General features: G+C 41.2%; 3 protein-coding genes across 12 annotated transcripts in view; all 3 read left to right on the plus strand.

The window, feature by feature from the left end:
• Positions 1-24262, plus strand: part of LOC139418475 (protocadherin gamma-C5-like) — a 137504-nt gene that overhangs the window by 23990 nt on the left and 89252 nt on the right. For 3 of the 10 annotated variants that reach the window (XM_071167961.1, XM_071167971.1, XM_071167982.1), the window contains exon 1: positions 10271-12785. The exons of 4 other annotated variants lie outside the window; for them this stretch is intronic. In XM_071167961.1, the coding sequence (XP_071024062.1) occupies positions 10380-12785 (2406 nt within the window). In that variant the 5' untranslated portion in view covers positions 10271-10379. Of the gene's footprint in view, positions 1-10270; positions 12786-20921; positions 23402-24262 lie in introns of those variants that run through there. 3 more of the 10 variants (XM_071167962.1, XM_071167972.1, XM_071167983.1) reach the window with 1 other exon arrangement.
• LOC139419770 (protocadherin gamma-A12-like) lies at positions 445-3246 on the plus strand. Its single transcript, XM_071169763.1, has 2 exons — positions 445-2852; positions 3238-3246. Exons 1-2 carry the CDS (start codon positions 507-509, stop codon positions 3244-3246), a joined length of 2355 nt encoding a protein of 784 aa, XP_071025864.1. The 5' UTR covers positions 445-506.
• Positions 5722-8429, plus strand: LOC139419772 (protocadherin gamma-A12-like). Its single transcript, XM_071169764.1, has 2 exons — positions 5722-8089; positions 8398-8429. Exons 1-2 carry the CDS (start codon positions 5722-5724, stop codon positions 8427-8429), a joined length of 2400 nt encoding a protein of 799 aa, XP_071025865.1.

The raw sequence follows: 24262 nt of genomic DNA on the forward strand, positions 1-24262 counted from the left end.
CAGACAGTGGCAAAAGTATGGAAATATTTAATTTACTTTTCATATCTTCTCATTTATGATTACATAACGAGTTGATTTCTCACAGCCATTGGTTTTCCTCTCTTCTCTTGCTAAGCTGCATGAAACGTTCGACATACAACTCAGAGGGCGGGATACTGACCAAGATGATAAATGACGTAGAACTGTTTGTATTGTGACTGCTGTACTCTGTAAGAACTCAGGATGTCGCTGTTTACCATAAATATAATTAAAGACTCTTCTCCACCCACCATTGGATTATTCAAAAGAGTAATAGGCTATATTGCATCACTTTCAACGAAGAGCAGTTGGATAACATTCGTTTTGCTATTCCCTTTGAGAGCCTAATATTGTACACTTACAATACCGTATCAGTTCGACTAGTTTTGAACTCTTATGTTGACAATTGGTTTTAATAATCCAGAATGGGGTACACAGGATCTTCGGTTTTTACCTTTTTGTTTCGCCTGGCTTTTTGTCATTGCCTGATGCGCATCAGCAATGGAGACTTGAGCTATTCTATTCCAGAGGAGATGAAACACGGATCTGTGATCGGAAATCTAGCAAAGGATCTGGGGCTGGATGCTAAGAGACTTTCAGGTCGTAAAGCTCGTTTGGATATGGATGGCAGTCGTCAACGTTACTGTGACATCAATGTGAATACCGGAAATTTAATTGTGGCTGAAACAATAGACAGGGAGGAGCTGTGTGGACCGAAGGTTTCTTGTTCTTTAAAATACGAGCTTGTGCTGGAAAAACCTCTTGAATTACATCGCATAACTGTACAAATACAAGATATAAATGACAATTCACCACGGTTTCCCAATGCACGTATTGATCTAGAAATTCGGGAATCTGCTTACAAAGGCGCACGATACCCCTTGGATGAGCCTCATGACTCTGACGTAGGATTAAATGGTATTCAAAGCTATTCATTGGAGAGGAATGCCTATTTTATTTTGGACGTTCAAACGAGCTCAGACGGAGGAAAATATGGCGAGTTAGTGTTAGAAAAAGAGCTGGATCGAGAACAACAACAAGAGGTGACGTTGTTACTTACTGCTGTTGATGGTGGGACTCCGCAGAGATCTGGTACTGTAGTTATACACGTCACTGTGTTGGATGCTAACGATAATAAACCAGTGTTTAGCCAGACAGTGTATAAAGTCCGTTTGCCTGAAAATTCTCCAACAGGGACTGTTGTAGTTGCAGTTAGTGCTAATGATGAAGACGAAGGGGCAAATGGAGAAGTATCATATGAGTTCAATCGTATTTCAGATAAAGCAGCTAAACTGTTTTCCATCGACAAAAATACTGGCGAGATTAAAGTGCAGGGTCCCATAGATTATGAAGAAAATACAGAATACGAAGTGCGTGTCCAGGCTAAAGATGGGTCTGGCTTAGCTGGCAATGCAAAAGTAATGATAGAAATCACTGACCTAAATGACAACGCACCGGTGATATTGATCAAATCCTTTAACAATCCCATCCCTGAGAATGTGTTACCTGGAACAGAGGTGGGGATCATAAATGTACAAGATGAAGATTCAGAGGGAAATAGACAGGTCCGCTGCTCCATTCAACAAAATGTTCCTTTCAAACTGAACCCCTCAATCAAAAACTATTATTCTCTGATAACAACAGGTGAACTAGACCGTGAGATAATATCAGATTATAACATAACTATCACCGCCACTGACGAGGGGTCTCCACCTTTATCCTCCTCAATGACTATTCATGTATCTGTGTCAGACGTGAATGACAATCCACCTGTGTTTGAAGAACAATCCTACAGCGCCTATGTGACTGAAAATAACAAGCCTGGCTCCTCAATATGTTCGGTTACTGCCAGAGACCCAGACTGGAGACAGAACGGCACTGTGGTCTATTCTCTATTGCCTAGTGGTGTCAATGGTGTTCTGGTGTCTTCATTTTTATCCATTAACGGAGACACGGGGGTGATCCATGCTGTGAGAACATTTGATTATGAACAGTTTAGGAGCTTCAAGGTCCACGTTGTAGCCAGGGACAATGGTTCTCCTCCACTCAGCAGTAACGTGACTGTGAGTGTCTTCATAACAGATGAGAATGATAATTCTCCCCAGATATTATACCCTGCTCCAGCAGGGAACTCCTTGATGACTGAGATGGTCCCCAAAGCTACTCTGGCGGGGTCCCTGGTTTCCAAGGTAATAGCTGTGGATGCCGACTCTGGACAAAACGCGTGGCTTTCATATCTCTTCGTGAAATCGACTGATCCGGGACTTTTCACTATTGGTCTCCACAGCGGAGAGATCAGGGCACAGCGGGACATTGCTGAATCTGACCGTATGGAGCAGAACCTTGTTATATCAGTGAAAGATAACGGGCAGCCCTCTCTCTCTACAACCTGTGATGTGTATTTACTCATATCAGATAACTTGGCTGAAGTTCCAGAACTGAAAGACATGGCTTATGAAGATAGTTCCAAATTAACTTCCTATTTGATCATCGCGCTGGTCTCTGTTTCCACCTTTTTCCTGACTTTCATTATTCTCATCCTGGCCGTGAGGTTCTGCCGCCGTAGAAAGCCCAGAATGTTGTTTGATGGAGCAGTCGCCATTCCCAGCGCGTATTTCCCTCCCAACTATGCAGAGGTGGATGGAGCTGGAACTCTCCGTAGTTCTTATAACTATGATGCATACCTGACAACGGGCTCACGCACCAGTGACTTCAAGTTTGTCCGATCTTACAATGACAGCACTCTGCCTGCTGATCAGACACTAACAAGATGTCCAGATACATTATTAAAAGGGAGTATCACCACGCTCAACACTGCAGGAGAGTCGAATGAGGTAAGCCTTCACTCATCTGAGATACCACCGTTTGTATGTGAGCGGTTTCGTTGTGGGAGAATGGGTTATGCATGATGAAAATACATTCTGGGCCTTAATGGCTTATGCCATCCTATAGAAACAGTAGGTCTACACTCGGTTTAAATGATGACATCTTAGTAGGCTAAAATGTGGAATTTATCCACTCATTGTTTTGTTTGATTGGTTGAGTTTTAAAGGTACTCGCTGTTTCTTCTCTTCTCTGTGAGGAGTAATTCACTAAGAGTTTGATTTGATGGAAGCAGTTTGCTCCTTGTTTGTTTGTGCTGTGGTTTCCTATAAATATAACAAGCAATGCCATTTCGGTTGCTTTTAGTTGAGTATGCCTGTGATGTTTTCTTCACAGATGTTCTAATGGAGTTGACAACAAAGCTTGATGGAGATAGGAAAACATGGTTTAGACTACTTTTGAAAAGGAATCAGGCATTTTATAATACATTACTTTTAATTGACCTGGGAAGTGTCTTTAATGTATTTTGAAACTTGAATATAAATTGTTACGATGTGTATTTAAAATCCCCATTGCTTACCGTTTTTTTTGAGGTTGCCTACGTTTCAGCACCAGACCAGTGGACACCGAGGTGACTGTTTTAGTTTACTGAAGTCTAACGGTCGAAATCTCAAAGATAGAATGCGAAAGAATTAGCATTATTTTGATGACTAACGAAACATCGATAGTGAAATCGACAGTTTTCATGATGGTTGACTTTTTTATTATCCAGGAAAAATACATGTTGCAACTAGTCTACTAATTTCTTATTGTGTAACTATTTAGGCATATTGTGTACGTTTCTCCTAGCGTACCTCATCCATGTCTTCTCATGATCATGTCACGATGAGGTTACCACTGATTTGAAGCCTATATCTTTCATGTTTTAGTAAAGTCTTCTGCGTTTGGAGAATATGATACATTCTAAGAAGGACACACGGAAAACAATATTAGCCTACGAGCATGCTGTTTTTCTGATAGACTTATGATGTCGCTTTCCACCAGCTAAGTACAGTTAACTATATACCTCCACCTACTACGGGGTGTAGGCTCCATACAGCGCGTCGCATTACCATTTCTCACTGAAAAGCGGTTAGACATTGTAATCTTTCTTACGTTTGGCTACTGATTGTGGACAATTGGCCTTAATTGCTATTAGACATTAAAGATGGTCTACAAAGGCTTTACATTTTTTGCATTTGCTTTTCGTCTGTCTTTCTGCCTTTTCTTCATACACATCCGCAAAGGAGACGTGAGCTATTCTATACCAGAGCAGGTGAAACGCGGATCTGTAATCGGAAATATAGCCAAGGATCTGAGGTTGGATGTTAAGAAACTTTCGGCTCTAAAATATCCTTTGGAGTAGGATGCAACATTGAATTCGGGAGAGCTTATTGTCACTGAATTAATAGACAGGTAGCAGCTTTGCAGTGGGAGGATTTTATTCATTTGAAACTGTTCTGGAGATCCTTTAGAATTGCATCGCAGATCTTTTCAGATTCAAGATGTGATGGACAATTAACCCCAGTTTGCAGATGATGTTATTAAACTCGAAATGATGGAGTCCTCGGTCAAAGGTGCTCACTTTCCCATTAATGAAGCCCACGATTCAGATATAGGTCAGAATGCAGTTCAAAGCATTTATTTACAAAGGAATTATTATTTTTGTTGAATGTTCATGCTAATCGAGACAGAGGAAAATACGGTGATTAGTTATTAGAGAAAGAATTAGATCGAGAACAACAACATGAGGTGACATTATTACTTACTGCGGTTGACGGTGGGGCTCCACAGAGATCTGGTACTCTAGTTATACACGTTAATGTGTTGGATGCTAACGATAATATCCCAAGTATTTAGCCAGGATGTTTACAAGGTCATTTTGGTACCTTGAGGTAAGAACACTCGATGTATTACTCTATTATTACTCTGTATTACTAAACAGTTTGTCTATGGCATCCTGATTCATATGTTTAACAGGCGGTTGTTGTATTCGCCCAAAGTAATTCTGATATGCAGTAGGCTAAGCGTGTTTTCTTACCCTGTTTTAGAGTCACTGAATGGAGGACAATGTTGAGTTTTTAAATGGAATCCGTTTAAAAAAAAGAACTTGACATGGACATATAGATACGTTATTATTCATTTTTCTAATTTCTAATTTCACAATAAATATATTGGAGTAGATTGAGATGTAAGCCTATTGCGTTGTCGCGTTCTGAAACATCCCCTACGTTTCAGCACCAGGCACGTGGACAGCGACTAAACTTTTTGTCTTCACTTTAACATCAGTTTAAATCCTGCCAAACTCAAATGAAGACGGGAACAATAACACATGTTGGTTTGTTGAGTGAGGACACGTTGATAGCTAGTGGAATCCGTGCATTAAATTGGCTTAAAGGAGAAAGTTGCGACTTGTGTTAACTCAATGTTTTTTTTACCTTATTGACTGTTCTGATTCATGAACAGGAGTTCATACATCACACAAGTATTACTTTAAACATATTTCTTTATAACTATTGAGTATTTAACTGGTCATTGGCTACATTTGTAGGAATATACAATAACAAGATAGAAAACTATTGTGTGCTGTTTTTTTTAATGACTCAGGATGTCGCTGTTCACCAGCTAAGAAAAGTTAGGCAGCCTACACTTCTCAACCCGCTAATATATTACTCAAAGGGCGGGTACATTCTATCGCGCCATTATCACTGAGCAGCAGTCGGCCAAAGGAGCAATTTCTTCATTTGGGTAATTTATCTTAGCCAATATTTGTAGTAGCCTACATTGCATAAATATTTTTGTTCACCTTGTAATTGGAATATTTTCGTTTGTACATCGAAAATGGGCTACATTGGATTTACAGTTTCAGCTTTTGTCCTCCATCTGGCTTTTGTTCTATCCCTGATACGCATCAGCAATGGCGACATGACCTATTCTATTCCAGAGGAGATGAAACGTGGATCTGTAGTCGGAAATATAGCCAAGGATCTTGGGTTGGATATTAAGAGACTGTCGGCTCGAAAAGCTCGATTAGAAGAGGATGGAACTAAACACTTCTGTGACATTAACCTGAATTCGGGAGATCTTGTTGTCGCTGAAAGAATTGATAGGGAGCAGCTTTGCGGTCCGAGGATTTCATGTGGGCTCAAATATGAAATGGTTCTTGAAAGTCCTTTAGAATTGCATCGCATATCTCTTCAGATTCAGGATGTGAACGATAATTCACCACAGTTTGCAGATGGTGTTATCAAATTGGAAATAACGGAATCAGCTCATAAAGGTGAACGTTTCCCCATTAATGAGGCCCACGATGCAGATATAGGTCAGAATGCAGTTCAACGCTACTCTTTGCAAAGGAATGACCATTTTGTCTTGAATGTTCATACTAATCGAGATGGTGGTAAATACAGTGAGTTAGTGTTAGAGAAAGAGCTGGACCGAGAACAAAAGCAGGAGGTGACGTTGTTACTTACTGCGGTTGATGGTGGGACTCCACAGAGATCTGGTACTGTAGTTATACACGTCACTGTGTTGGATGCTAACGACAATATTCCAGTATTTAGCCAGGACGTTTATAAGGTCAGTCTACCAGAAGATTCTCCGTTGGGTACCATAGTAGCTACAGTCCGCGCAACTGATGTAGACGAGGGAGCAAATGGCGAGGTAACATATGATCTAGGTCGAATTTCTGATGAGTTGAAGAATTTGTTTCACCTCGATAGTAAAACTGGGGTTATAAATCTGTCTGGACCGATAGATTATGAGGAGCAGCCCATTTATGAGTTGCGCGTCCTCGCCAAAGATGGTGCAGGTTTGGTGTCATACACAAAAGTACTGATAGATATTACTGACGTAAACGACAACGCACCAGTGATATTAATAAAAACTCTGACCAATCCAATTCCCGAGAATGTGTTACCTGGAACAGAGGTGGGCATCATTAATGTACAGGATAAAGACTCTGAGGGGAATAGACAGGTCCGATGCTCCATTCAACAAAATGTTCCATTCAAATTAAATCCCTCAATCAAAAACTATTATTCTCTGGTAACAACGAGTGAACTCGACCGTGAGATAATATCAGATTATAACATAACTATCACTGCCACCGACGAGGGGACTCCGCCTTTATCCTCCTCAAAGACTATTTATTTATCTGTGTCAGACGTGAATGACAATCCACCTGTGTTTGAAGAACAATACTACAACGCCTATGTGACTGAAAATAACAAGCCTGGCTCCTCTTTGTGTTCTGTTACTGCCATAGACCCAGATTGGAGACAGAACGGCACAGTGGTCTATTCTCTATTGCCCGGTGATGTCAACGGTGTTCCGTTGTCCTCATTTCTATCCATCAACGGAGACACGGGGGTGATCCATACTGTAAAATCATTTGATTATGAGCAGTTTAGGAGCTTCAAGGTCCACGTTGTAGCCAGAGACAATGGATCTCCTCCACTCAGCAGTAACGTGACAGTGAGTATCTTCATAACAGATGAGAATGATAACTCCCCTCAGATATTATACCCTGCTCCAGCTGGGAACTCCTTGATGACTGAGATGGTACCCAAAGCTGCTCTGGCGGGGTCCCTGGTTTCCAAGGTGATAGCTGTGGATGCCGACTCTGGACAGAACGCATGGCTTTCATATCACATCGTGAAATCGACTGATCCGGGACTTTTCACTATTGCTCTCCACAGTGGAGAGATCAGGGCACAGCGGGACATTTCTGAATCTGACACTATGAAGCAAAACCTTGTTATATCAGTGAAAGATAACGGACAGCCCTCTCTGTCTACAACTTGTGATGTATATTTACTCATATCAGATAACTTGGCTGAAGTTCCAGAACTGAAAGACATGGCTTATGAGGATAGTTCCAAACTTACTTCCTATTTGATCATTGCACTGGTCTCTGTCTCCACCTTTTTTCTGACATTCATTATTCTCATCCTGGCCGTGAGGTTCTGCCGTAGTGGAAAGCCTAGAATGTTGTTTGATGGAGCAGTCGCCATTCCCAGTGCATATCTCCCTCCCAACTATGCAGAGGTGGATGGAGCTGGAACTCTGCGCAGTTCTTACAATTATGACGCATACCTGACAACGGGCTCACGCACCAGTGACTTCAAGTTTGTCAGATCTTACAATGACAGCACGCTGCCTGCTGACCAGACACTTAAGAGAAGCCCAACGAAGTTATTAGAAGGAAGTTTCATCACACTCAACACTGCAGGGGAGCCTATTGAGGTAAGATAGAACGAAGAGGTGATACCCCTTTTGTTTGTGTGCGAACGATTCGGATTATATCAGAATATCTTTCCTAGTGTGTTAGTGGTTCACTTTTTAATGCCTTTTCACAAGGGATATTCTTCAATTTTGTTGTTGGTGTTTATAAAGTTAGGCATACTACCCCAATCATGGAGTTTGTTTGCATTTTCCTTCCTGTAGTATCCTCATTGCCTACTACATTTTCTTTAAGTATATTGGCTACGTTTCCACATTTCAGCACGTGGTTAGTGGACAGCGACGTAACCATCATTTTACGTTAGAGCAGTGGTCACCTGCCTTTTCTGAGTCAAGATCACGTTGTGAGTCAAAATGCTGAGATCTACCGCTCTGATTTTTTATTAACACGACTAAAAAAATGTAAGCCTACGTAACAGTAACCAATTAAAAACAGTTCTGTACTAATGAGGTTTGTGCAGTTAGATATAGACCCAATACATTAACACAGCATACTGGCTTTGCTTGAATTTACCTGCCAATGCATTGTTGTTCGGGACATTTTTTAAAATTATATTTCAACATTTGAAGTAGGCTATATGATCACACCGGTAATATATCCATTGTTGTATTACTTGTGAGACACAGCTGAGTGAACATACATTTAAATAATGTACTTTTTATTTTACTGGGCTGATGGTGCTTGCATCTGATGGTCAGTCTCAGCGGAGGGAGAGCAGCAGACTAAGGGTCCGTCTCTCAACACTTAAACTTAAACATGAACTCACTCATAAAAACAGCAGTTTTTTGCAGTATTCGTCGACAGTCTCTCTCTAGTCATTGAGTGGCTGCTGCCAACACACTGACTCAACTCCAGCCACTTTAATAATGGGAATTGATGTAAAATATATCACTAGCCACTTTAAACGATGCTACTTAATATAATGTTTACATACCCAACATTATTCATCTCATATGTCTACGTATATACTGTACTCTATATCATCTACTGCATCTTTATGTAATACATGTATCACTAGCCACTTTAAACTATACCACTTTGTTTACATACTCATCTCATATGTATATACTGTACTCGATACCATCTACTGCATCTTGCCTATGCCGTTCTGTACCATCACTCATTCACATATCTTTATGTACATATTCTTTATCCCTTTACACTTGTGTGTATAAGGTAGTCGTTTTGGAATTGTTAGTTAGATTACTCGTTGGTTGTCGGAACTAGAAGCACAAGCATTTCTCTACACTCGCATTAACATCTGCCAACCATGTGTATGTGACAAATAAAATTTGATTTGATTTGATTTAGTCATGGTTTTAAACGTTTAGAAATCTCACAGTATCAATTTTGCCGTAGCTTTCTTTTATGCCTGCTATGTTACTGCAGACTCGGTCATTTTAGCAATCTTATTGGCCATCGGAGGCCTAATGCACTTGATTTCCTCTCCAGGCCCACCGGAATGACATAGTTTGTACCTTCAGACACATGAAATGGCAACAGTTTGAAAACCAGGGCAGATTAATTGGCTGCACCTACCACCAACAGCCCGAGACTAAAAAAAAAGAGGAATACAAGGCGTTATCGTTGGGTTTTTTACAGAAATGTTTGGCATCGACTAGAAATGCATTGGAGATCGACAAGTGGATCGCGATGACCGGTTGGTAACCACTGCCTTAGAGTATAGTGGACACATAATTGCTGGGTTTGATTAATAATACGGATTAGTCATAGTTTAATTTTATGTGGACCGTTGATTTGGCTTATCTATTTATTTATTTATTTTTGTTATTCGCTAATATATAATTAGTCAGACAGTGGCAAAAGTATGGAAATATTGAATTTACTTTTCATATCTTCTCATTTATGATTACATAACGAGTTGATTTCTCACAGCCATTGGTTTTCCTCTCTTCTCTTGCTAAGCTGCATGAAACGTTCGACATACAACTCAGAGGGCGGGATACTGACCAAGATGATAAATGACGTAGAACTGTTTGTATTGTGACTGCTGTACTTTGTAAGAACTCAGGATGTCGCTGTTTACCATAAATAGAATTACAGACTCGTCTCCACCCACCATTGGATTATTCAAAAGAGTAATAGGCTATATTGCATCACTTTCAACGAAGAGCAGTTGGATAACATTCGTTTTGCTATTCCCTTTGAGAGCCTAATATTGTACACTTACAATACCGTATCAGTTCGACTAGTTTTGAACTCTAATGTTGACAATTGGTTTTGATCATCCAGAATGGGGTACACAGGATCTTCGGTTTTTACCTTATTGTTCCGCCTGGCTTTTTGTCATTGCCTGATGCGCATCAGCAATGGAGACTTGAGCTATTCTATTCCAGAGGAGATGAAACACGGATCTGTGATCGGAAATCTAGCTAAGGATCTGGGGCTGGATGCTAAGAGACTTTCAGGTCGTAAAGCTCGTTTGGATATGGATGGCAGTCGTCAACGTTACTGTGACATCAATGTGAATACCGGAGATTTAATTGTGGCTGAAACAATAGACAGGGAGGAGCTGTGTGGACCGAAGGTTACTTGTTCTTTAAAATACGAGCTTGTGCTGGAAAAACCTCTTGAATTACATCGCATAACTGTACAAATACAAGATATAAATGACAATTCACCACGGTTTCCCAATGCACGTATTGATCTAGAAATTCGGGAATCTGCTGACAAAGGCGCACGATACCCCTTGGATGAACCTCATGACTCTGACATAGGATTAAATGGTATTCAAAGCTATTCACTGGAGAGTAATGCCTATTTTATTTTGGACGTTCAAACGAGCTCAGACGGAGGAAAATATGGCGAGTTAGTGTTAGAAAAAGAGCTGGATCGAGAACAACAACAAGAGGTGACGTTGTTACTTACTGCTGTTGATGGTGGGACTCCGCAGAGATCTGGTACTGTAGTTATACACGTCACTGTGTTGGATGCTAACGATAATAAACCAGTGTTTAGCCAGACAGTGTATAAAGTCGGTTTGCCTGAAAATTCTCCAACAGGGACTGTTGTAGTTGCAGTTAGTGCTAGTGATGAAGACGAAGGGGCAAATGGAGAAGTATCATATGAGTTCAATCGTATTTCGGATAAAGCAGCTAAACTGTTTTCCATCGACAAAAATACTGGCGAGATTAAAGTGCAGGGTCCCATAGATTATGAAGAAAATACAGAATACGAAGTGCGTGTCCAGGCTAAAGATGGGTCTGGTTTAGCTGGCAATACAAAAGTAATGATAGAAATCACTGACCTAAATGACAACGCACCGGTGATATTGATCAAATCCTTTAACAATCCCATCCCTGAGAATGTGTTACCTGGAACAGAGGTGGGGATCATAAATGTACAAGATGAAGATTCAGAGGGAAATAGACAGGTCCGCTGCTCCATTCAACAAAATGTTCCTTTCAAATTAAACCCCTCAATCAAAAACTACTATTCTCTGATAACAACAGGTGAACTAGACCGTGAGATAATATCAGATTATAACATAACTATCACCGCCACTGACGAGGGGTCTCCACCTTTATCCTCCTCAATGACTATTCATGTATCTGTGTCAGACGTGAATGACAATCCACCTGTGTTTGAAGAACAATCCTACAGCGCCTATGTGACTGAAAATAACAAGCCTGGCTCCTCAATATGTTCGGTTACTGCCAGAGACCAAGACTGGAGACAGAATGGCACTGTGGTCTATTCTCTATTGCCTAGTGGTGTCAATGGTGTTCTGGTGTCCTCATTTTTATCCATTAACGGAGACACGGGGGTGATCCATGCTGTGAGAACATTTGATTATGAGCAGTTTAGGAGCTTCAAGGTCCACGTTGTAGCCAGAGACAATGGTTCTCCTCCACTCAGCAGTAACGTGACAGTGAATATCTTCATAACAGATGAGAATGATAACTCTCCCCAGATATTATACCCTGCTCCAGCAGGTAACTCCTTGATGACTGAGATGGTCCCCAAAGCTGCTCTGGCGGGGTCCCTGGTTTCCAAGGTGATAGCTGTGGATGCTGACTCTGGACAGAACGCATGGCTTTCATATCACATCATGAAATCGACTGATCCGGGACTTTTCACTATTGCTCTCCACAGTGGAGAGATCCGGGCACAACGGGACATTTCTGAATCTGACAGTATGAAGCAGAACCTTGTTATATCAGTGAACGATAACGGACAGCCCACTCTCTCTACAACCTGTTATGTATATTTACTCATATCAGATAACTTGGCTGAGGTTCCAGAACTGAAAGACATGACTTATGAGGATAGTTCCAAACTAACTTCCTATTTGATCATTGGTCTGGTCTCTGTCTCCACCTTTTTCCTGACTTTCATTATTCTCATCCTGGCCGTGAGGTTCTGCCGCAGTAGAAAGCCTAGAATGTTGTTTGATGGAGCAGTCGCCATTCCCAGCGCGTATCTCCCTCCCAACTATGCAGAGGTGGATGGAGCTGGAACTCTGCGCAGTTCTTACAATTATGACGCATACCTGACAACGGGCTCACGCACCAGTGACTTCAAGTTTGTGAGATCTTACAATGACAGCACCCTGCCTGCTGACCAGACACTGAAGAATAATCTAAATGAACCTTTTGGAGAAAACATTATCACGTTCAACACCGTGGGGGAGTGTGAGGTGAGATTTCATAGGCTGTGAATAACTGAAATGCTTTTAATTCGGTTGTGCCTATTTGAAGCTGTATAACTAAAAATGTACAAATATGAATCTGTACAACTAACCATGTGCATATATGAAGCTGTACAACTAACCATGTGCATATATGAATCTGTACAACTAACTATGTGCATATATGAAGCTGTATAACTAACCATGTGCATATATGAATCTGTACAACTAACCATGTGCATATATGAAGCTGTACAACTAACCATGTGCATATATGAATCTGTACAACTAACCATGTGAAAAATATGAAGCTGTATAACTAACCATGTGCATATATGAAGCTGTACAACTTACCATGTGCATATATGAAGCTGTACAACTACCTATATGCATATATCTCATGAAGCTGTACAACTAACCATGTGCATAGCCTACTCTATGAACCTGTGTAACTATCGTAGCAACTTACAGGAGCAATTAGGGTTAAGTGACTTGCTCAAGGGCACATCAACAGATTTTTCACCTAGTCGGCTCAGGGATTCGAACCATCGAACTATCAGTAACCATTGGTTACCTGCCCAACACTCATAATCGCTAGGCTACCTGCTGCCTATTATTCTTTCTAACTATGGCAGATTTTATGGAAGATGCCAAAACCTTGGAGATAACAATAGATGGTGAACTCAGATATGGGCCTGTGGTTTAGTTTTCCCTAAATCAATCCATATGACAAATCCAGCTCCAGAACCGTTAATAGAGCCAGCTGGATAATATTTGGAATATTGAGTAGTAAAAAAAAAGACAACGGATAATATTAGCTAGCTAGATAAAGTTAGCAAGATACTACATGACCAAAAGTATGTGGACACATGCTTGTCGATCATCTCATTCCAAAAGCATTAATATGGAGTTGGTCCCCCCTTTGCTGCCATAACAGCCTCCACTCCTCTGGGAAGGCTTTCCACTAGATGTTGGAACATTGCTGCAGGGACTTGCTTCCATTCAGCCACAAGAGCATTAGTGAGGTCGGGCACTGATGTTGGGAGATTCGGCCTGGCTCGCAGTCGCCGTTCCAATTCATGGGGTCGGGGTTGTAGTCAGGGCTCTGTGTAGGCCAGTCAAGTTCTTCCACACCGATCTCGACAAACCATTTCTGCATGGACCTCGCTTTGTTCACGGAGACATTGTCATGCTGAAACAGGAAAGGCCCTTCCCCAAACTGTTGCCACAAAGTTGGAAGCACAGAATCGTCTAGAATGTCATTGCATGCTGTAGTCTTAAGATTTCCTATCAGTAGAACTAAGGGGCCTAGCCTGATCCATGAAAAACAGCGCCAGAACATCATTCCTACTCCACCAAACTTTACAGTTGACACTATGTATTGGGGCAGGTAGCGCTCCTGGCATCCGCCAAACCCAGATTTGTCCGTCGGACTGCCAGATAGGGAAGTGTGATTCATCACTCCAGAGAAGGCGTTTCCAACTGACATTTACTCCTGAGGTGCTGACTTGCTGCACCCTCGACAACTACTGTGATTATTATAATTTGACCATGCTGGTCATTTATGAACATTTGAACATCTTGGCCATGTTCTGTTATAATCTCCACCCGGCACAGCCAGAAGAGGACTGGCCACCCCTCATAGCCTGGTTCCTCTCTAGGTTTCTTCCTAGGTTTGGCCTTTCTAGGGAGTTTCCCCTAGCCACCGTGCTTCTACACCTGCATTGCTTTCTGTTTGGGGTTTTAGGCTGGGTTTCTGTACAGCACTTTGAGATATCAGCTGATGTAAGAAGGGCTATATAAATTGATTTGATTTGATTATGCATGGTGATCTTAGGTTTGTGTACAGCTGCTCGGTCATGGAAACCCATTTCATGAAGCTCCCGACGAACAGTTATTGTGCTGAAGTTGCTTTCAGAGGCAGTTTGGAACTCGGTTTTTAGCACTTCAGCATTCAGTTGTCCCGTTTTGTGAGCTTGTGTGGCCTACCACTTCGCGACTGAGCTGTTGCTGCTCCTAGAATTTTCCACTTCACAATAACAGCACTCATAGTTGACAAGAGCAACTCTAGCAGGGCAGACATTTTAGGAACTGAGTTGTTGGAAAGGTGGCATCTTATGACGGTGCTACGTTGAAAGTCACTATGCTCTTCAGTGAGGCCAATCTACTGACAATGTTTGTCTGTCAAGATTGCATGGCTGTGTGCTCGATTTTATACACCTGTCAGCAAAGGTGTGGCTGAAATAGCCAAATCCATTCATTTGAAGGGGTGTCCACATACGTTTGTATATATAGTATTGCTAGCTAGCTAAATAAGGTTAGCATGCTAGCTAACTACACTGACAGCTGTCATTGCCCTATTTGTTGATGTTTCTCAACTCCACGTGGAATTTCCCACAACCAATTAATGAATATGTATAGGGAGCCTTCGTCATTCTTAAGAGGTGGAACCTAATCGTGTATTTCCTCTCTAGGACAGGAAATTCTGTAGAAATAGTGGTGGTAACTTATTTTTGGGGGTGTCCTTTAAACACGATTTTCTACAAACTACACAGTCTTTCTCTCCCCCCATTTGTGTAATTTACAGGAAGGAGACCTCATATGTTCAGTGTAGAGAAGTCACTTGCTTAACATTTTATAGGCTAGTAGATTTTGCTTTCACTGGTTACGAACGTTTATTTGGTTGAATAGCGCTGTAATTTACCACACCTTTACATCGGGAATACGTTTTATTATCTGAAAATGGAAAACAAAGAATTCTCTGCCTCGATGTTATGCCTTAGCTTTTTCATTTTCCTACTGAAAACAGCTACAGAAATTATTTTTTTTCTCCCCTTCATATTTCAACACAATCAATGAATGTTTTATGGCAGAATATAATTGTCTCTTGTGGAATTTACTTAACTCGGTGGAACTTGATGTGAATCAGATTAATTCATGTAGAAATCATCTGACCAAATTTAGTTTGGTCAAATAGTTTGTCTTTTTGGGGGGCAGAGCTCATTAGAATAATACCCAGCATGCCTTGCAACCGTACATTTGGACATTTACATTTTGATCACTTAGCAAGCCCTTTATCAAGAACAGCTTCATTCAGCGACTTCAACTAAGGTAGAGAATTATTGAGAAATTCGTTGTAGTCTGTTGGTTCAGTTCTATGTGCCAAACCCTGCTGGCTTAAAGCCGATTTATAGTCAATCCACAGTCTGCAGTGACCATACAGAATATACCACAATGTGGCCTCCACAAAAGTCAGAGAATTCATACTTCTTCAAATCAAATCAAATGTTACTGGTCTCATACACATATTTAGCAGATAATATTGCGGTTGTAGCGAAATGCTTGTGTTCCTAACTCCAACAGTGCAATAGTATCAAACAATACACAACAATACACACAAATCTAAAAAGTAAAATAATGTGATTAAGAAATATTAGGACAAGCAATGTCGAAGTCCGGAGTTATACAGTACTAGTCAAAGGTTAGGACACACCTACTCATTCAAGGGTTTTTCTATATTTGTACTATTTTTACTATAGAATAATAGTGAAGACATCAAAGCTATGAAATAACACATATGGAATCATGTAGTAAGCAAAAACTGTTATAAAAATCTAAATGTATTTTATATTTGAGATTTATTTGAGATTCTTCAAAGTTGCCACCCTTTGCCTTGATGACAGGTTTGCACACTCTGGTAATGCATAAAAACAAAAATATTTAACCCCTTTTTTTGTTGGCACAAAACTATCTCCATACTTCCATTAATTTGTGTGTCTTATCTTCAGACGAGTCCAGTGACCCTTGTGGGTGTCATATAGCAAATCAGAGAAGACCTTCGTGTACGTGAGTCTCATCTTTCCTTAGAGTGGTCATAACCATTCGGACGCTACAAATGTTTTTGTAAGAATATTGATTTCTGGGATGTCTCATGGTCTGACAAACACTGCTGTAGCTCGGCCAGCATATGGGCAGATCTGGTGGATTGAGACGCAGCCCATGCAGATATCTCTATCTTAAATGTACACGTTTTGATGGGATTTTTTTACTATGTTACTTAGGTTGACGTACGGGTGCGTCAATAGTCTCTTAAGGATGAAAGGGGCCTGGTTTGCGGTTAACCAGGCTCATGATGCAGATATGGGACTGAATGCAGTTCAAAGCTACATGATACAAAAGAAAGAGCATTTAATCGTTTTAGGGAAAGAGCTGGATAGAGAAGAAGAGCACAATCTGACATTGTTACTTACTGCAGTTGATGGTGGGACTCCACAGAGATCTGGTACTGTAGTTATACACATTTCTGTGTTGGATGCTAACGATAATAAACTAGTGTTTAGCCAGAATGTCTATAAAGTCAGTGTACCTGAAAATTCTCCAATAGGTTCGTGAGTGGTTACTGTGACGGCAACAGATGGAGATGATGGGGCAAGTGAAGAGGTGACATAGAGATTTGTCTCCATCTCAGATGAAGTGCATACATTATTTTAAATAGTCTGGGTGGTCATTTGATTAAATGTTCACCAGACTTATGGCTTAGGGGTAGAAGCTGTTAAGGAGCCTTTTGGACTTAGACTTGGCGATCCCGTACTGCTTGCAGTGCGGTAGCAGAGAGAACAGTTTATGACTTGGGTGACAGGAATCTTTTACAATTTTTTGGGGTCTTCTTCTGACACCGCCTAGTTTATAGGTCCTGGATGGCAGGAATCTTGGCCCCAGTGATGTACTGGGCCTTACGCACTACCCTCTGTAGCGCCTTACGGTCGGATGTCGAGAAGTTGCCGTACCAGACAGTGATGCAACTGGTCAGGATGCTCTCGATGGTGCAGCTGTGGAACTTTTTGAGGATCTGGGGACCCATGCCAAATCCTTTCAGCCCCCTGAGGGAGAAAATGTGTTGTCGTGCCCTCTTCATTGGGATGTTTGGACAATGATAGTTTGTTGGTGGTGTGGACATCAAGGAACTTGAAACTCTCGACCCACTCCACTACGGCCCTGTCGATGTAAATGGGGGTGGCCCTCCTTTTCCTGTAGTCCATGATCAGCTCCTTTGTCTTGCTCACGTTGAGGGAGAGGTTGTTGTCCTGTCACTACACTGCCAGGTCTCTGACCTCCTCCCTATAGGCTGTCTCATTGTTGTCAGTGATCACGCCTACCACTGTTGTGTCATCAGTAAACTTAATGATGGTGTTGGAGTCTCTTCATCTCTGATCATTGCACTGGTCTCTGTTTCCCCTTTTTCCTGACGTTCATTATTCTCATCCTGGCCGTGAGGTTCTGCCGCAGTAGAAAGCCTAGAATGTTGTTTGATGGAGCAGTCGCCATTCCCAGCGCGTATTTCCCTCCCAACTATGCAGAGGTGGATGGAGCTGGAACTCTGCGCAGTTCTTACAATTATGACGCATACCTGACAACGGGCTCACGCACCAGTGGCTTCAAGTTTGTGCGATCTTACAATGACAGTACGTGTCCTGCTGATCTTACAGTGAAGATGTGTCAAATTTAGTGGTTGGGAGAAAGTACACTCACTCTTAAAGACGCGTGGCAGTCTGATGTGAGAAATGAAGCCTGCATACAGAAATGCCTTAAAAAGTCTACATAAAGAGTTTTCGATGTCCACCTTTTGATAACATCATACAGTCTTACAGTTGAAGTCGGAGGTTTACATACACTTAGGTTGGAGTCATTAAAACTCCTTTTTCAACCACTCCACATATTTCTTGTTTACAAACTATAGTTTTGGCTACTTTGCGCATAACACAAGTAATATTTCTAACAGGTGTTTACAGACGATTATTTCACGTATAATTCACTATATCACAATTCCAGTGGGTCAGAAGTTCACATACACTAAGTTGACTGTGTCTTTAAAGAGATTGGGAAATTCCAGAAAATGATGTCATTGTCATTGCTTCTGATAGGCTAATTGACTTAATTTGAGTCAATTGGGGGTGTCCCTGTGGCTGTATTTCAAGGCCTACCTTCAAACTCAGTGCCTCTTTGCTTGACATCATATGAGAATAAAAAGAAATCAGCCTCCACAAGTCTGGTTCACCCTTGGGAGCAACTTCCAAAAGCCTGACGGTACAATGTTCATCTTTACAAACAATAGTACGCAAGTAAAAACACCATGGGACCACGCAGCCATCATACCGCTCAGGAAGGAGATGCGTTCTGTCACCTAAAGATGTGCAAATCAATCCCAGAACAACAGCAAAGGACCGTATGAAGATGCTGGAGGAAGCAGGTACAAAAATATCTATATTCACAGTAAAATGAGTCCTATATTGACATAACCTGAAAGGCCACTCAGCAAGGAAGAAGCCACTGCTCCAAAACCATCATAAAAAAGCCAGACTACGGTTTGCAAATGCACATGGGGACAAAGATTATGGTTTTTGGAGAAATGTCCTCTGGTCTGATGAAACAAAAATAGAACTATTTGACCATAATGACCATCGTTATGTTGGGAGGAAAAAGGGGGAAGTTTGCAAGACGAAGAACACCATCCCAACCGTGAAGCACGGGGGTGGCAGCATCATGTTGAGTGGGTGCTTTGCTGCAGGAGCGACTGGTGCACTTCACAAAATAGATGGCATCATGAGGGAGGAAAATTATGTGGATATATTGAAGCAACATCTCAAGACATCAGTCAGGAAGTTAAAGCTTGGTCGCAAATGGGTATTCCAAATGGACAATGACCCCAACATACTTCCAAAGTTGTGGCAAAATGGCTTAAGGACAACAAAGTCAAGGTATTGGAGTGGCCATCACAAAGCCCTGACCTCAATCCTATAGAAAATGTGTGGGCAGAACTGAAAAAGCGTGTGCGAGCAAGAAGACCTACAAACCTGACTCAGTTACACCAGCTCTGTCAGGAGGAATGGGCCAAAATTCACCCAACTTATTGTGGGAAGCTTGTGGAAGGCTACCCAAAACGTTTGACCCAAGTTAAACAATTTAAAGGCAATGCTACCAAAAGATCTATATTTGGCTAATTTAGTGTATGTAAACTTCTGTCCCATTGGGAATGTGATGAAATAAATAAATGCTGAAATAAATAATTCTCTCTACAATTATTCTGACATTTCACATTCTTAAAATATAGTGGTGATCCTAACTGACCTAAGACGGAATTGTGAAAAACTGAGTTCAAATGTATTTGGCTAAGGTGTATGTAAACTTCCGCCTTCAACTTTTTTGTTTTGATTTGAACCTGTATCGTTTGTTCTTCTTGACACAACATCGCATATACTAATTGTTTTAGTATTGGCATTAATCATACAGCTGATATAGTGAAAGACTCATATTTTGGAGTAACAATATCTATTCTTTGTTTTGGGTTTGAGTTCGAAAGACTATTGAATGACTCGTTATAATTATTAAGTAGGTTCGTTTTTTACTAGCATTTGTCTTCACCATTTGCTTAGCATACCATTTTAGTATGCTTGGAAATTCGTTCACTTCAACAATGTCTACCTGTCAGACATCAATATTGTGTACTAATTGTCTTGCACAGTTAGACTGCAGTCTACATTTGTTTGATCTTTTAGCCTACTTCAGTTATTCCTAGGCCTTATACATACCTGTTTCAAGGAAACACGTTTCAGCACCGTGATGTGTGGACAGCGCCACTGCATTGAAGCACTGATTTGTGGGATTTGTAGTTGGGCTGTGAGTAAAATGAGGGATAGTGATAAGGTGTTGCATTGTGTGTGTGCATTTTGTGTGTGCGCATTTTGTCTGAGAAGTGAATCAAGTGTTTTGACATTGGATAAGTTATTTGGGTTTTAGTTTGTTTTTTTTGAGAATCAACTAATCAACTAATCAACTGATGTGAGAGTATGCTTATTTCCGATATATTTTCCGTATGTATTTACCTCGTTGTTTATGCCTACTAAAACAAAACAAAAAATCACGAATTTAGAAACACTCAGTAAAGTGTTATTCTCTGTTTTTTATTGGCCTACTTGAGATTGCAGTTATGGAAAAGTACTCCACGTGTCGCTATTCACCAGCTAAAGCAATTAGATATATTTCCCAACCCATTCCCGCTGCATAAGCAAAGGGAGAGACTAATTGTATAACAGTGCAGGTTAGCGAAAGATCACATCCCTTGGACGAACGTAAGACAGGCCTGTTGCTTTTATCGTTTCACTCTTTCAAATAGTTTGTACTTGACCCCAGCATAATATTGGAATAACCTTTGTTTTTTGAAAATGGAATATAAGGGATTCTCGTTCTCTGCCTCGAATTTCTTCCTGGCTTTGTTTCTTTTCCTGCTGCGCACCAGCTATGGAGACGTGACCTATTCTTTTCCGGAAGAGTTGAAACGCGGATCTGTGATCGGGAATATAGCCAAGGATCTTGTCCTGGATCCAAAAGGACTGTATGTTCGTAAAGCTCGCCTCGAAATGGATGGTAGCAACACACTGTATTGTGACATTAACATGAGCACTGGCGACCTGATTGTTGCTGAGAGAATGGACAGGGAGCAGCTCTGTGGCAGAAGGGTTTCGTGTGTATTAAAATATGAAATGGTGCTCGAGAATCCTTTAGAACTACACCGCGTCGTTCTTCAGATACAAGATATTAATGACAATTCACCACAATTCGCGAACGATCGCATTACGTTTGAGATCAGAGAATCAGCCGTTAAAGGCGCCCGATTTGTGGTTAATCAGGCTCATGATGCAGATATAGGACTGAACGCTGTTCAAAGCTACACACTACAAAGGAACAGCCATTTTGGTTTGGCTGTTCATACCAATCCTGGTGGGGTAAAATATGGCGAGTTAGTATTAGAGAAAGAACTGGATCGAGAAAAAGAGCAGGATGTGACATTGTTACTTACTGCTGTTGACGGTGGGACTCCACCGAGATCTGGTACTGTAGTTATACATGTCACCGTGTTGGATGCTAATGACAACATTCCAGTGTTTAGCCAGAACCTTTTTAAGGTCAGTTTGCCCGAAAATTCTCCCTTTGGCACTGTAATAGTTACTGTAACCGCCACAGATGCTGACGAGGGACAAAATGGGGACGTGATGTATGAATTCGGCCCCATCTCTAATGAATTGAATTACTTGTTTTCTCTTGACCCCAAAACTGGAGACATCAGAATAGCAGGACAGGTGGATTTCGAAAAAGAGTCGATATATGAATTGAGTATTCAAGCCAAAGACGGCTCAGGTTTGACATCGTTTGCCAACGTGGTCATAGAAATTACAGATATGAATGACAATGCACCAGTAATTTATATCAAATCACTTAGCAATCCCATCCCTGAGAATGTTTTCCTTGGTACAGAGGTGGGCATCATCAATGTACAGGATAAAGACTCGGAGGGAAATAGACAGGTCCGCGTCTCCATTCAACAAGATGTTCCTTTCAAACTGAACCCTTCTATCAAAAACTACTATTCTCTGGTAACAACTAGTGAACTAGACCGAGAGATAATATCAGATTATAACATAACTATCACTGCCACTGACGAGGGGTCTCCACCTTTATCCTCATCAAAGATCATTAATTTATCTGTATCAGACGTGAATGACAACCCACCTGTGTTTGAAGAACAATCCTATAGCACCTATGTGACTGAAAATAACACGCCTGGCTCATCTATGTGTTCTGTTACTGCCAGAGACCCAGACTGGAGACAGAACGGCACAGTGGTCTATTCTCTATTGCACAGTGAGATCAACGGTGTTCCGGTGTCCTCATGTTTATCCATCAACGGAGACACGGGGGTGATTCATGCTGTGAGAGCATTTGATTATGAGCAGTTTAGGAGCTTCAAAGTCCACGTTGTAGCCAGAGACAATGGTTCTCCTCCCCTCAGCAGTAATGTGACAGTGAGTGTCTTCATAACAGATGAGAATGATAACTCTCCCCAGATATTATACCCTGCTCCAGCAGGGAACTCCTTGATGACTGAGATGGTCCCCAAAGCTGCTCTTGCGGGGTCCCTGGTTTCCAAGGTGATAGCTGTGGATGCTGACTCTGGACAGAATGCTTGGCTTTCCTATCAGATCATCAAATCGACTGATCCGGGACTTTTCACGATTGGTCTCCACAGTGGAGAGATCACCGCACAGCGGGACATTTCTGAATCTGACAGTATGAAGCAGAACCTTGTTATATCAGTGAAAGATAACGGACAGCCCTCTCTCTCTACAACCTGTGATGTATATTTACTCATATCAGATAACTTGGCTGAGGTTCCAGAACTGAAAGACATGACTTATGAGGATAGTTCCAAACTAACTTCCTATTTGATCATTGGTCTGGTCTCTGTCTCCACCTTTTTTCTGACGTTCATTATTCTCATCCTGGCCGTGAGGTTCTGCCGCAGTAGAAAGCCTAGAATGTTGTTTGATGGAGCAGTCGCCATTCCCAGCGCGTATTTCCCTCCCAACTATGCAGAGGTGGATGGAGCTGGAACTCTCCGTAGTTCTTACAATTATGATGCATACCTGACAACGGGCTCACGCACCAGTGACTTCAAGTTTGTCAGATCTTACAATGATAGCACGCTGCCTGCTGACCAGACACTGAGGAAGAACCTAAATGAACCTTTTGGAGAAAACATTATCACGTTCAACACCGTGGAGGAGTGTGAGGTGAGATTTCATAGCTTGTGAAAAACGGAAATGCTTTTGATCCAATTGTGCATATAAGAAGCTGTATAACTAACTATGTGCATATATCTCATGAAGCTGTTTAACTATCGGTTTCCTGTTGATCGTATTGTGCTCTTTTCATAGTTTAAGTGTTTGTTCATGTAGCCTTTTCATACTACTTACAAGGCTTTATCGTTATTCTCAGCTTTAGGCTCATCTTATTACACACGTGTTTACTCTTTGTTCTTCAAAACGGCTTCTCACTCATTTCATTCAGTGCCATTTTGTCACTAGTATTCTGAGAATATGTTATTATCAACCATCAACCGATTTCAATGTGACCATGTAGCCTACAACACACGTAGGACAATTGCAGAACCATGGACAGCACCCCTTTCGGCATTCAGTCTGTCTCCACACGACAAACTAAAATTGCAACAAGTGGAGGGCGTGAGATATATTTGATAAAATTAGTTAATTTTGAGTGTATATATATTTTTCCAGCAATGACATTTGGAAATACATTGTGGACTTTATATTTTGAAGGTTACGGTTACTTTACGTTGTTTATCAGGCTAAACAGTATTTCATTCGATGAAATGTTGTTGACTCAGTTGGACTCAGCTGGGACGGCAAGAGGTTCGTTGAAAATTCTGTTTTCACAAACGTGAATTTAGAAAGGTATTTTTTGACATGATTACATAATTTTTTTTACATAATTTACCCAATCATGTTTTTGTTTTCGGGTGAGTGGCAGCCTTTCCTTCATACAGTTGGTTGTGGACTTCAACATACTTTCCTGCAGTTTTTGTGAAACTACACGGAGTGTCGCTATTCACCAGCAATAACTTGTAAGTCTTT

Source organism: Oncorhynchus clarkii, chromosome 10 (assembly GCF_045791955.1).
Source record: "Oncorhynchus clarkii lewisi isolate Uvic-CL-2024 chromosome 10, UVic_Ocla_1.0, whole genome shotgun sequence".
Lineage (NCBI taxonomy): Eukaryota > Metazoa > Chordata > Actinopteri > Salmoniformes > Salmonidae > Oncorhynchus > Oncorhynchus clarkii.